At 45.3% G+C, this 13,848-nt stretch overlaps 1 protein-coding gene across 1 annotated transcript in view; it reads right to left on the bottom strand.

Annotated features, from left to right (window-relative positions):
- The window catches only part of pou6f2 (POU class 6 homeobox 2), a 121,883-nt gene that overhangs the window by 61,582 nt on the left and 46,453 nt on the right, over positions 1–13,848 (bottom strand). Inside the window, exon 4 of the mRNA XM_023807404.2 lies at positions 11,904–12,150. Coding sequence (XP_023663172.1) covers positions 11,904–12,150 — 247 coding nt within the window. The remainder of the gene's footprint in view (positions 1–11,903; positions 12,151–13,848) is intronic.

Here is a 13,848-nt window from a genome sequence, read left to right on the forward strand (position 1 = left end):
GCCGCACGCTTGCATGCCCTACGACACGTACTTAGAGAACTTCAGAGTGACGCACCCCTTCCTTCTTACCGATGCGCGCCTGTACTGCCCAAAAACGCAAATAGCAATATATGCTAATAATTACCAAATACGTAGCTAGCTGAAAATCAATGAATGCGTCAGGACGAAATTGTACAATTGTTTATGCATTGTATATATAATATATATAATAAAAAAATTTCGAATTATTAAATTATTTAATATACTGTGATATACTTATTCGACTGACAGTATACATTTTAATGAATACATGAATACATTTTAAATACGTATTATTATATATTTTTTGTTTGTAAAATATATGTTGTTCATTTCAAAGTGCATAAACACTATATATTTCTTCAAACTGTTTCCGTTTTATTACCACAGAGCTGCTTTTGCTGGCCTGGTGGTTTCCTTCTGAATTTCATGGTAGATATCCGAGTGTCCGAAACGATGTGTGATAAATGAAGCAGCGTGCTTCTTATACGCTTATCATGTGTGCCGACTAGCAACAGGTTCAGCAAAGGGCAGCAGCAGTAAATGAAATTTTCCACCAGGACAATATATCATCAGGAGAAATGTATGCACCCGGAACTTACAAGCCTCCACCAGATGCGGACGAGGCGCAGAACAGGGGGAAAAAATAAGGAATGAAAAGACAGGAGGTAGTAGAGACCCATTGGACTGGACTATTTTCATATCAGCTGGGTGCTCCCATTTTATTTAACTGTTTCAGTTGGGTGTTTCAAATTGAATTGGAAAATAGCTAATTTCGGCGTGAAATTCTGTTCCGATAAGCTCAGGGCCTCTTAGCGAGCACTGCAGTATGGGACCCGGGGAGTGTAAACTCTCCGTTCGCCTGCACGCCGCATATGACCTTATCGGCTCACTTCCGTGCAGTTTGTACCCCTGCTCTTATCAATCCTGCGAATAAAAAAAAATAATTACATGGCAGCAGGAAAGGTAAAGCTATGGAACTCAAAGTATGGGCCTCATATACGTGTGTTTGCAGATGTATCCTTTATGCTTTGTACTTATGCATTAAATATTCATAAAATGCATGTGTGAAAAGAAAATACTTAGAAGGTATTTACAGTGCCTGTCACACATTTCACCTGTGATCTTAATCTTTTAAATCTCTCAGTGTATGAACTTCAGCTAAATGTAATTAAGCAGGAAGTTAATAAATCGATGGCAGTAGGTAATTATCGTAATTACGTTAATTGCTTTCAGTCCCTAGTGTGCACAGAACGAAGAGGTTCTGTCTCAGCTCTTTGCCGCTAACGTTGGTACTGCATGGGAGACAGTGGTGACAACATACGGCAGATCGTGTGACACTGATCACAATTTTTATTTATTTTTTTGCACCCTTTAAGAAAGAATACAATCTGAACAGTACTACACCATTGAATTATTATCCAAATAAATTACAGTACAGTTAAACTGTGTAACCATAAAAGGAAAGAAAGATGGAACAGAGGACGGAAAAGGAGAAAGACGAAAGAACGAAGCTGAGACAGGCGGAGGGAAACACGGGAGCAATCGGGTCTTATGTGATATACTTGTAATTCGTCGTAAGAGAGGCGAAAAAGACAAGAAGAGGAGGATAGAAAAGGAGAAAAGAGGAATGCATCTGAGACAGGAGAAGAGGAATGTGAAAAAGAGGAGGATGAGACTGTAACAGGAGAGAGAAGACACAGCAACAGCAGAAATGGACCGGGGAGGAGACAGCCCAAAGACTGGGAGAGAGGAGAGTGCGTGTGCTTTTCTGAGATGTGCTTAATGCTGGCTCATTTGATCGGGAAGAAATGGATCTTGCCCTCTCTCACACGTGCACCAGCGTGCCGGGACTCTTTGAGGTCTGGCCAGATGCTATCTGATCTATACGTGATGTACTTGCAGTTCGTCCACTGGGGTTTTCTGGGCATCATTAGAAGCCCCAGCCTCCTCCCTGGGGGCTGCTTGCCCCCGCTGACACTCTGCCTGGAGTGCCACCTCAAACATGGCCCCCAGGAAATATGGCTATTAATTAAGATAATTAAGCTCTAACCTGCTATTACAAACCGCAGCCTCCACTTAGCGCCACTCATGCCAGCGATGCCGAGGTTTATTTTCAAGCCATTTGCCAACCAGAGTGACCACAAGCATCTTCAGAGGCAGACAGTAGGAATCCTACACTTAATATTGACCTTTGGGCAGCTCGGGTTTCAGACGGGCTGCTTGCTGCTTTCACGTGTAATTGTCCTCGGGAAGGAATTTTTAGCAGCTCTGATCTTACTTAGAATTTAAAGATCTGGCAGGCATTTCTCTGTTGCTGTTGTTAAAGTTTTTTTGGTGTCTACAAAACAGAACACCGCTTCTGTTCCTAAGCTTCACCTCTGGGCCACCCCAGCCTTTCCATGTTACGTTAAATTTCAGTACTACTGTATCTTGTTTAATTAATTAACACAGTTAGTTAACTCAGTGAAGTATTGATTGCCAGACAAGGTGTGCTAGTGATCGAGACAGAGTGAAAAAATTCATGGGTGTATTGGATGGCCAAATACTGGGGTGACTTTATTAGAGGTTTTGAAATGGAAAGTCAGGGCTGCCCATCCCAGCTCTTGATGATCTACCTCCCAGCAGAGCTTGGGTGAAGCTCTAATGTAACACACCGGATGCAGATAATCAGGCCCTGTAGTACCATCTCAGTATAAGAGCCAGCTATGTTGATGCTAAGCTGGCTCTAATAGCGAAATGCTAATGAAGGGCCTGATTATCTGCATCAGGTGTGTTAAATTAGGGCTTCGCCTAAGCTCTGCCGGGAGGTAGATCATCAAGAGCTGGGATGGGCAGCCCTGGACAAAGCTGACACACTCGACAGACATAATATCATAATTTTACACCCAGATGAAAATCATTTATGCATCATTTTCTGTGACTAAGACTTTTGTTCACTACTATATAGTACATAAACAGGTCACCCCAGTGGATAATTTCCCTGAAATGTTTAGGGATGTTTTTTGTGCAAAAGGCAGTCCAGGTCCATATAGGTGAATTTGGACACACACTAAATCTCCTTCAGAGTGAAATAAAGTGTCTTTTTTCTTTTCAGAAAATCAAATGTTTCATTTTTCTAAGTCTTAAACGTGCAAAGATTTCTGCACTATAATAGCACCATCTTTCTCTGCGATGATGCGACACTTGGGCGTTTAACAAAACACACCAAAGGTCTCAATGCGTTTAAAAACTGAGGCAGACCAGTGCAATGAGCCATATTATACAAAAACAGTGAAGCCGGCCTCTCCACTGAACACAGTCCTATATTGTAGGCAATCTGCGATAACACCATTTTCATTCAGTTCAGTCCCATAAAATTACCATTAACATTACAACTCATGCAGAACACAGATAAATGTAAAAATGTCACCCAGTTCTTCCAGATGGGAATTTCAGTTCCACTAGATCACCATCTCTCTACCCTTCCGGCACCTTGTCTAATATTTCATTTACAGCATTTGGTAAGTTAATTTTCTTCATACTGACCATGTAAATCATAAATCAATTTTAATTTACAATGCTCGACTTGAGAGATTCTTCCAGAAGGCGTCAGGAATAATACGTCAGCAGAGGCTGGTTGGCATGTGAAGCACAAACCTTGTGGATGGATAAAAAAAAGGAGTAAATTAGCTTTTGGTAGAAAACCCAACCCTGGATCTGACATTACGGTGAAGGTATCTCTGCACATAGGCAGCTGATTCAAGGTAACAAATCTGTGTGTTTTTTTGTAAATGGGGGCTATTCTCAGATTTTTTAAGGTGTGGGCAGAGGAGGTGCCATAATTCATATAGAGGGGCCAACCAATGTTATGTTTTGAATCAGTGAGTGGCAGGGATGAGGACCAACAGGCTTTCAGCTGGGGTCAGTATCCCTCTGGCCCCGCCCTTGCCTTTGCCCCTGCTCGTACCTGGCTGAACAAGGAACGCTTACTTCAGTAGAAACTGACTGTCATTGTGTGACCTGTGTGGGATTCAAATGAGACTCCTGCATACCTTTAATTAATTAACTGTCTTCCACTTTCACTGTATTAAAACGCCTGTGAGCTGTTCAGCTGCACAAAACAAAGACAGAGTTTTCCGCACTATGAAGCTGAAATATGTGGAGGTGATTCGGAAAAATAAATCTGCAAGCACATGCTTAAGGTGTGGTGCAAATCTGCCGCTTCAGTCGCGATTTATCGAAGTGATCCAAATGTCTTTTCCTATGGCTTCTCAGCACAAAAACAAGTCATGTCTTATTTCCTCGGCCCAGACAAAGCCATTTCCAATTATCATTATTATTGCCTTTCTTCCACCCTGACCAGCACAATATCTTTCACTGGACGAGGCACTTTATCCTCCATCAGACAATGTGCTTTCCACTGTCAGCTATGTGTTTATGGTTTTAACCGGACTGACAACGCCACCAGCCAGCAAACACACACGTCTGGATTAAGCTACTGTGAAGGACAGCATAAAAATGACAGGCAGGAAATAATACAGTACCTCAGTGCCACTGGGCACAGGAAAGGCTTTTTGGTGTCAATATGTACCCCCCTGGCACAGTGGGCATTTTCACAACAATCAGTCCAATGAGCCAGTGCCCCTCTCAAGCTGCTCATAACCTTACGCCCTTCACAGTCCTGCAGACCAGCTTCTAAATTCTGGAATTTTTCAACTTCTTCTTATGCGAGACTCATCGTCAAACGATTGAAATAATACAAAATATCCATCCATCCTCCAATTGCTCATGAAATACATGGTCACACAAGCATGGAGAGAATATGTAATCTCCACACACACATACACAGCACACAGAATGTGTGTGTGTGTGTGTGTGTGGGGGGGGGGGGGGACCCCTATAACCCACCCCTCTGCTGTCCTGGTAGAGTTCTCCCTGCATCATGTTTGTTATTTTTCTGGGGGGTTTACTTTCCTTCCTGTACAAGAACATGTAACTAGATGAAACAACACCTCAAAACTGCCCATAGTGTGCTGTCTGCTTCCTGGGATAGATGGATGGATGGATGGATGGATGGATAATCTTGGTAAAATGAATAATTTGCCTGCTTTAGAAGCCAGACTACAAGACTGTGGAACTTCACTGTGGATTGGTGGTCAGGACCCTATCTCCACTGGTGCCTCTCAATCACAATTACAGAAAGTCACAGAAAGTTAATCAAATTGCCACCATGAATCACCGTGGCCCCGCTGTGCAAAAGCTAGAGTAGCTTTGATGGCCGGTCAAATGAGCCCTGAGGAGTGGCGTGTGGGTTAGTACAGGTTAGGACACTGTGTCTGTGATCAGAAGGTTGTTGGTTTAGATCGTAGAACCAGCAGAGTGATTTCCACATTGGGCCCTTCAACGAGGCCCTTATATCCCTAAAGTAAATGCTGTAGGGATTATTTTACGCTACCTTCATGATGAGTATACATTACATTGGGAAAAGGCATCTGCAAAATAAACAAAATATGACCTCTTTATTTACTGGATACAGTACACCCACTCAATGAGATGGCACACAACCTTCGGCAAGCTGACCATTCAGCTCCCGCAAGAACCTTTCAAATTATACTCCGAAGACTGAGCTCATTAAGCCTTTACATAAGACTACCACTATTTATCAATACAGAAGCCCAGTAATTACTTTTAAGAACTCTCCATGTACCATAAAATACATTTTCTTTTACTCTCTTACATTTGGGTCTTCAGATATTTTTAACAGATGCAGAGAACGACACTCCAGGCTGGCTGGGCCCAATAGACGAGCAGCCAAAAGCCCCCCCCACCCCTGCCGGATCTCGCTGGCTGATTAGAATTGATCGAGTCAGACGTGGATTATGTAGCGTGGAAATATTTTGATCTTCCCTCAGGAGCCTGCGCTCCGGTGCTGTAATGACGGGCACGATTTGCGTAATTTGTGTCACTCTCGCCGCCGCCGAACGGAAGGATATTCCCGCTAACAGAAACATCATTCTGATCATTACTGACATCGTTTCTCATTACATTACATAAGTGGGACGGTGGCTTTTATGTAGATCCTGAGAGCTATTCCGTGTTTCGTGGAGACAGGCACAAAGAACAGAGCTATCGTGCCCCGGCTGGCTGGGATTACGCACAGGCTACATTTGATGTCTGATGTAAGCAAATCAGGCAGTTTCACTTATGGATATTACAGGGGTTGGGAGACTTAAACATACCTTTGTCTGTTTTCTTTCTCTAGGTCAGATAGCTGGAGCAGACAAAAAGTACAACAGCCCACAAAAGAAAGAAAAATGCTGAATGTTACTGAATTATTGTGTCTGAATTTAATTACTGCCTACAGCCCTTGGAGGGTTTTTTTCCTGCATAATAGGGAGCTATTCTGAGGCGGTTTGAATATTATCAATGGCAAGTAAATATTAGGAAATTACGTTGGAATCAGTTCATTATTTATTAATTATTTGCACATTCATTACTGCAACAACTTTACTATTACTTTTTTAAGCTGCTTAAATTAATATTTTCATTTTACATTTAGAGTCACTGAATTCAGTTAAAATTTTATTGAGCAAATATACAAGCCTAATAAAATATATTAAACAATACACAACTCCTTGTAGGGTGTCATACAAATTATATGAAACTTGATTGTATAAAAACAATGGAAGATGGATTGATGGCTGAATGGATGAATGAATGAATAAACCTCATAACGTGTATTGTGTTTAACTAGATAAAGGAGGCCGTTTTGTGTGTGATTTCTTGTTTCCTACTTCAGTTCTTAACCATTTGTCAAAATCTATGCATCATTTAACAGAATTTAATCAACGACTGCAATTAACCAGCCAGGCGTCATCTCAAATAATATTTAAGTCGGCCTCTAGGCTGTACGACTGCGATTATGAAAAGAATGCCTCGCCTGATTGTTTGCTAGGATCTTCAGCTAAAACGTCACCACCACCGCAGTGTGGCATCTTATAGCAACAGGCTTTACAAAGAGTCATCTGGCAGTGAAGTTAAACAACAGTAGAAAACACTGCTCCTTGTTTCACTCATTCATTGTTTCATTTTATACTGTGTATCAAACTATTATTCACTTCACTTATGTCTTTTTGAGAAATCAAATGCTGTACACGAAACAATAAAACCAAAGATATTGTAATTTGAAAGTTAAGGTGTTGTAATTTTCTTTATTTTCTAATCAAATTAGTCAAATGCCCGGCATTGTTGTGTCTGCCTTAGTATACACTGTTACGCACAGTAACACCTAACCACGGAGAGTCAGCATGTTCACTAACCACATACCTTTACGTCTCACAAACCCACCGCAGGCAACATCGCAAACCAACCAGGGGCCTCCTTGCCCTATCACCCCCCCACCCCCCCCCAACCAAAAAAAAAAAAAAAACAGCAAAAAGGAAAGTTAAGAATGGATAAAGTAGGGTAGCCGGTGCATTATCGTGTCCTGGAGAAGCGGCCCTGGTCCGAAATGTATGACGTATGACGATGCCATTTATTTAGCTTGCCGGGCCTCTACTCGTGTTGTTATTTATGTATGTCCATTAGGGCTCCATTAGTACACTGTCGTTTGGAGCTCTGTGTTGAAATGACTTTTGCCTTGGTTAAAACACACAAACACACACACACACACATTTATAAACTATAAATACTGCTTTATACAAATACGTGCAATTTATGTGGCAGTCCTGCAGCATTAGCACATTAGCCTCCTCATACAACATTAATGGCTGACAGCTTGATCGGATGCTGTGAGAGACACAATATTTTAAACATTAAGATTGAGACTATTTACAGCTATTTTCAATGGAGAACATTTCGGCAGGAAACTTTAAGAGGCCATGATAAGTATAGAGTGGTGGGCTCATGGGCGAATGGCAAATGGTGGGGGGGGTTGGGATGGGGGAGTTTCCATAAGCGGGGGCTTGGACAGGGTGGACTTGGCAAACAGGGCAGAACTATAATTATTTTTATTTATTTATGCCTTTACCCAAAGCGACATGCATTATTTCCCCCCCCCCCCTTTTTCTGAGAAATCAGGGTCAGACATTCCCCGGAGCAAGTAGCGGTTCAGGGCCTTGTTCGGGGGCCAATGTATAATATCATACTGCCAGCCACAGGATTTGAACCAGCAGCCATTCTCTGAGCCACACACCAGCACTGAAGGTCTCGTCCCTCAGCATTTTATTCCTCAGTGTAGCGCTAACTCTTGGTGGGGTAAATTCCGTGGCATTTTCTTATGTATAAGTAACAAACAATCCCCCATGACACATCATTTCAAAGTCACGTTGTCCCTAAGAAGTGTCTTTGCTACATATATGCCACTCTTGGAAACTCGGCTGGTGGCGCACAAAATCAAGCACAATCTTGGCTCTTTTATAAGAAACACAATGGACAGTGGGCCTCACTAGTGAATCACTAGGATATAATGCATTATGTTGCTTTGTACAGAACATCTTAACATCTTGTTAAAGATTCTTATAAACAGGAAGTAGAAGAATGCAGTGTTTTGGATCCCTGCTGACCAGCTGAAATTCTTATGCTAATAACCATCCCTAACAACAATTGTGGTCAAGCACAATTATGAACCTCCACTTTCCTGCAAAGTATTTCTGAACTGTCCTCCAACATTTATTTTTGAAGTACACAGAATGTTGTGACTCCCAAAAGTTAATGCATCATACACCATAAGTATGTCTGGGTAAAATGGTTGAGTCATAAAACAGAGAACGTGCAAATGGATCTGTACTTTGCAGTCATTTTAAGCATCCACCTTCCAGCCTATTCACAGTGGTATTGTGGAGCCTTTGCCTAGTAGCAGAGAGCACAGGACAAGGGTACACCCTACAGAGGATGCCCATCCTTCACAGGACAAGGGTACACCCTACAGAAGACGCCCATCCTTCACAGGACAAGGGTACACCCTACAGAGGACGCCCATCCTTCACAGGACAAGGGCACACCCTACAGAGGACGCCCATCCTTCACAGGACAAGGGTACACCCTACAGAGGACGCCCATCCTTCACAGGACAAGGGTACACCCTACAGAGGACACCCATCCTTCACAGGACAAGGGCACACCCTACAGAGGACGCCCATCCTTCACAGGACAAGGGTATACCCTACAGAGGACGGCCATCCTTCACAGGACAAGGGTACACCCTACAGAGGACGCCCATCCTTCACAGGACAAGGGCACACCCGACAGAGGACGCCCATCCTTCACAGGACAAGGGCACACCCTACAGAGGACGCCCATCCTTCACAGGACAAGGGCACACCCTACAGAGGACGCCCATCCTTCACAGGACAAGGGCACACCCTACAGAGGACGCCCATGCTTCACAGGACAAGGGTACACCCTACAGAGGACGCCCATCCTTCACAGGACAAGGGTACACCCTACAGAGGACGCCCATCCTTCACAGGACAAGGGTACACCCTACAGAGGACGCCCATCCTTCACAGGACAAGGGTACACCCTACAGAGGACGCCCATCCTTCACAGGACAAGGGTACACCCTACAGAGGACGCCCATCCTTCACAGGACAAGGGTACACCCTACAGAGGACTCCCATCCTTCACAGGACAAGGGTACACCCTACAGAGGACACCCATCCTTCACAGGACAAGGGCACACCCTACAGAGGACGCCCATCCTTCACAGGACAAGGGCATACCCTACAGAGGACGCCCATCCTTCACAGGACAAGGGTACACCCTACAGAGGACGCCCATCCTTCACAGGACAAGGGCACACCCTACAGAGGACGCCCATCCTTCACAGGACAAGGGCACACCCTACAGAGGACGCCCATCCTTCACAGGACAAGGGCACACCCTACAGAGGACGCCCATCCTTCACAGGACAAGGGTACACCCTACAGAGGACGCCCATCCTTCACAGGACAAGGGTACACCCTACAGAGGACGCCCATCCTTCACAGGACAAGGGTACACCCTACAGAGGACGCCCATCCTTCACAGGACAAGGGTACACCCTACAGAGGACGCCCATCCTTCACAGGACAAGGGTACACCCTACAGAGGACGCCCATCCTTCACAGGACAAGGGTACACCCTACAGAGGATGCCCATCCTTCACAGGACAACGGTACACCCTACAGAGGACTCCCATCCTTCACAGGACAAGGGTACACCCTACAGAGGACGCCCACCCTTCACAGGACAAGGGTACACCCTACAGAGGATGCCCATCCTTCACAGGACAAGGGTACACCCTACAGAGGACGCCCATCCTTCACAGGACACACACAACAGGCAATTTAGAGACACTGAGCAACCAGAAGGTGGGAACTCACATAACTCTGAGAACATGTGCAACCTCCAATCATCCAGAGCCAAGGTAGGCCTCAAAATCTCATCCCGGGCTACACACCGAGGCACCGTGGCTCCATCCTAATAAGCACATGCTGCTATAAGTAGGCAAAAGCTGCAGGTACCAAACACTGATAATGTATATGGAGTTCATTTAAAACATAATAAAATCTGCACAATTCCAATTCCTATGTGTCACTCAGGCATTTTAGCTTTTTTAAAAAACTATATCCTGCAGAGAAGACATATAACAAAACATGAAGGAAAAAAAAACTCCATGGATTGTTCTTTTATCGGCTGTCTTGCGGTTTCTGGTCTGTTTTTCGGAAGTCAGTGATGTTCTGGATGAAATGGGTACCAGTTGTAACTGGGAAACGCTTTTACCCTTGGGAATCGACTGTTTAAAGAGGTCTTTCACACTCTTCAGGATCAGCCGCGGTGATTCACCCAGAACAGGAAGCATTTATGTCGATAAATTCACTTCCCCCAGGAAACTGTGACGGCAGAGCAGCAGCCTTGGACCCGGCTGGATCTGGGCTTGATTCCTGCCTCCTTTTGGTGCCTGCTTCCTCTTATGGTTCATAGGATTTAAGGAAACTGAATTTGGACCTCGAATTTAGGGGCATCAGAGAAAGTGCCATGTTTATCGTTTTACTGTGTTTTACTTTAGAATCCAATTGCCCTGTATAAGTGGTGGCCTAATGGTTATGGATGTGTGCTTGTGAGTGAAAGGTTGCTGGTTTGAAACCCTGCCCAGTGAGGTACCCAAAGCAACGTCCTGCTATGTGATGTATGGGTTAAATGCAGAGGACACATTTTGTTGTTGTACTGTGCTGACTCAACAATGACAATTAATCATAATAAGAAAGCTGATTGCACAAAATCAGATTTTTTAAGTATTGCTGAGAATGAGGAAATGACAGAAAACGACAAGATACCGTTTGCTGCAGGGTATTTGAGATTTGGGTTGAGAGAATAATAGAAAATAAAGGTATACACTCTTTCCTTTTGTATAATACACATAATATTGTGTGAGGTTGAGGTGGGGAGCTGCTCTCTGTCCCAGAGGATGATTCATGTGACTGTACTTCGAAGTGAGTTTCAGATCTCTCCCCAGTCCAGCTGTCTGTTTATATTGGCGGTAGTAATCACAGACAGGGGCCCTGTATTTTGGACCAGGCTATCAGTGCAGTATAACACTTCTTGTTTCTCTCAGCTGATGAAAAAGCAGTTTTTGATGGTCTAATCAGAAACCCTTTCATGCCTCTGGTTCCCACAATCCCCTGAAGAGTGTGTCCCTTAACACACTGTGCTTTACATCATGTGATTTTGTTCACCAAGCCTCCCAAATTTTCCCATGCTAGCCAGAGCCAAACTTTATAACGTACCTTTTTGAATTTGAGCGAAATCCTGTTTCACACATGCACAGGTTTCTCTGAAAAGGGTGTAGGAGTCAAGCCTACAACGAACGAGCACCTGCCTATGTCAAACGGGGACGGTCGGTGGCACTCCTTGCCGCTCACCTTGGAGGTTCTGTAACGGCAGCGTCATGATGCCGCCCGTGGCTGCTGCCGCCACTAGGCCCTGCAGGCTGGCGAGGCTGGCGAGGTTGGCAGGGTTGGTGGTCGGCAGTGAGAGCACCAGGCCCTGCTGGCTGCCTAGCTGCCCGGCCACATTGAAGGGGATGAGGATGGGCTGGTTCAGGCCTGGGGGGGCCCCGGGCATCACCCCGGCTACCGTCGATGCCATCTGCTGCGCAGCCAACAGCGACTGTGACGAGAAAGCAACACACATAGAAACGCTGTTAGCCCAAGATCACAGAAAATACTAATAATGATACTGCATTCACCCCTGTAACCCATCCTGCTCTGCATGAGTCACCCAAACACAAATACAGATGACAGTTTGGTCAACAAGTTGTTTGGTGCTCAAGTGCAGGATCAGTCAGCATCCCTGCTGTAGTTGGAGTTAGGGGCCTTGTTCAAGGGACCAACGGTGACATCACTCCCTAGCCATGGGATTTGCACTAGCAACCTTCCAGTCACAGGCACGGAGTCAAAGACCCTCAGATCCCCACGCCGCCCCAAAGACCCCCTAATGCATCATCAGTATGTAGTGAAACAAAATCCATGCAACAATGCATGAGAAGCCCCAATCAGAAGCTTTAAACCAAGCCTGTAATGACTGTGATGAATGAAGCTCCACAGATGTACATGAGATTATTTGACACGTTCTCTGTCACTCTGTCCCAATGCTCTTCAGCTGGCCGCCATAATGAGGTCCCCTGCCTCTGCTTTGTCAGTAAGATACATAATAAGGCACAGGTACCCAAATCATAAGGTGTGAAACACCCAAGGACAAATACACCTCCCTTCATAGTAGAAGACCTACACTGTGTTTGAAGCAGGAGTGACAAGTGACCTAAACCCTTCTGACAACTGACAACTCATATACACTTTATGTTCAGAGGAAGATATTGATGTTTTGATTACAAGGCTTACCTGCAACATCTTATGAACTGAATATTCTGAAATTTCACCCTTAATATTTTTTATTATTGATACATCTAATACACTAATTACATTTATCCATCCATCTTCCACCTGCTTTATCTTTGAAAGATTTGCAGATGAGCCTGGAATCTGGAGCCTGTCCCAAAAAGCACAGGGCACATGGCTGGGGTACACCCTGGATGGGATACCGGTCTATCACAGGGCACACGGCTGGGATACACCCTGGATGGGATACCGATCTATCACAGGGCACACGGCTGGGATACACCCTGGATGGGATACCGATCTATCACAGGGCACACGGCTGGGAAACACCCTGGATGGGATACCGATCTATCACAGGGCACACGGCTGGGGTACACCCTGGATGGGATACCGGTCTATCACAGGGGACACGGCTGGGGTACACCCTGGATGGGATACCGGTCTATCACAGGGCACACGGCTGGGGTACACCCTGGATGGGATACCGATCTATCACAGGGCACACGGCTGGGAAACACCCTGGATGGGATACCGATCTATCACAGGGCACACGGCTGGGATACACCCTGGATGGGATACCGATCTATCACAGGGCACACGGCTGGGAAACACCCTGGATGGGATACCGATCTATCACAGGGCACACGGCTGGGATACACCCTGGATGGGATACCGATCTATCACAGGGCACACGGCTGGGAAACACCCTGGATGGGATACCGATCTATCACAGGGCACACGGCTGGGGTACACCCTGGATGGGATACCGGTCTATCACAGGGGACACGGCTGGGGTACACCCTGGATGGGATACCGGTCTATCACAGGGCACACGGCTGAGGTACACCCTGGATGGGATACCGGTCTATCACAGGGCACACGGCTGGGGTACACCCTGGATGGGGTACCGGTCTATCACAGGGCACACGGCTGGGGTACACCCTGGATGGGGTACCGGTCTATCACAGGG

Source organism: Paramormyrops kingsleyae, chromosome 1, assembly GCF_048594095.1.
Source record: "Paramormyrops kingsleyae isolate MSU_618 chromosome 1, PKINGS_0.4, whole genome shotgun sequence".
NCBI classification, from domain to species: Eukaryota; Metazoa; Chordata; class Actinopteri; order Osteoglossiformes; family Mormyridae; genus Paramormyrops; species Paramormyrops kingsleyae.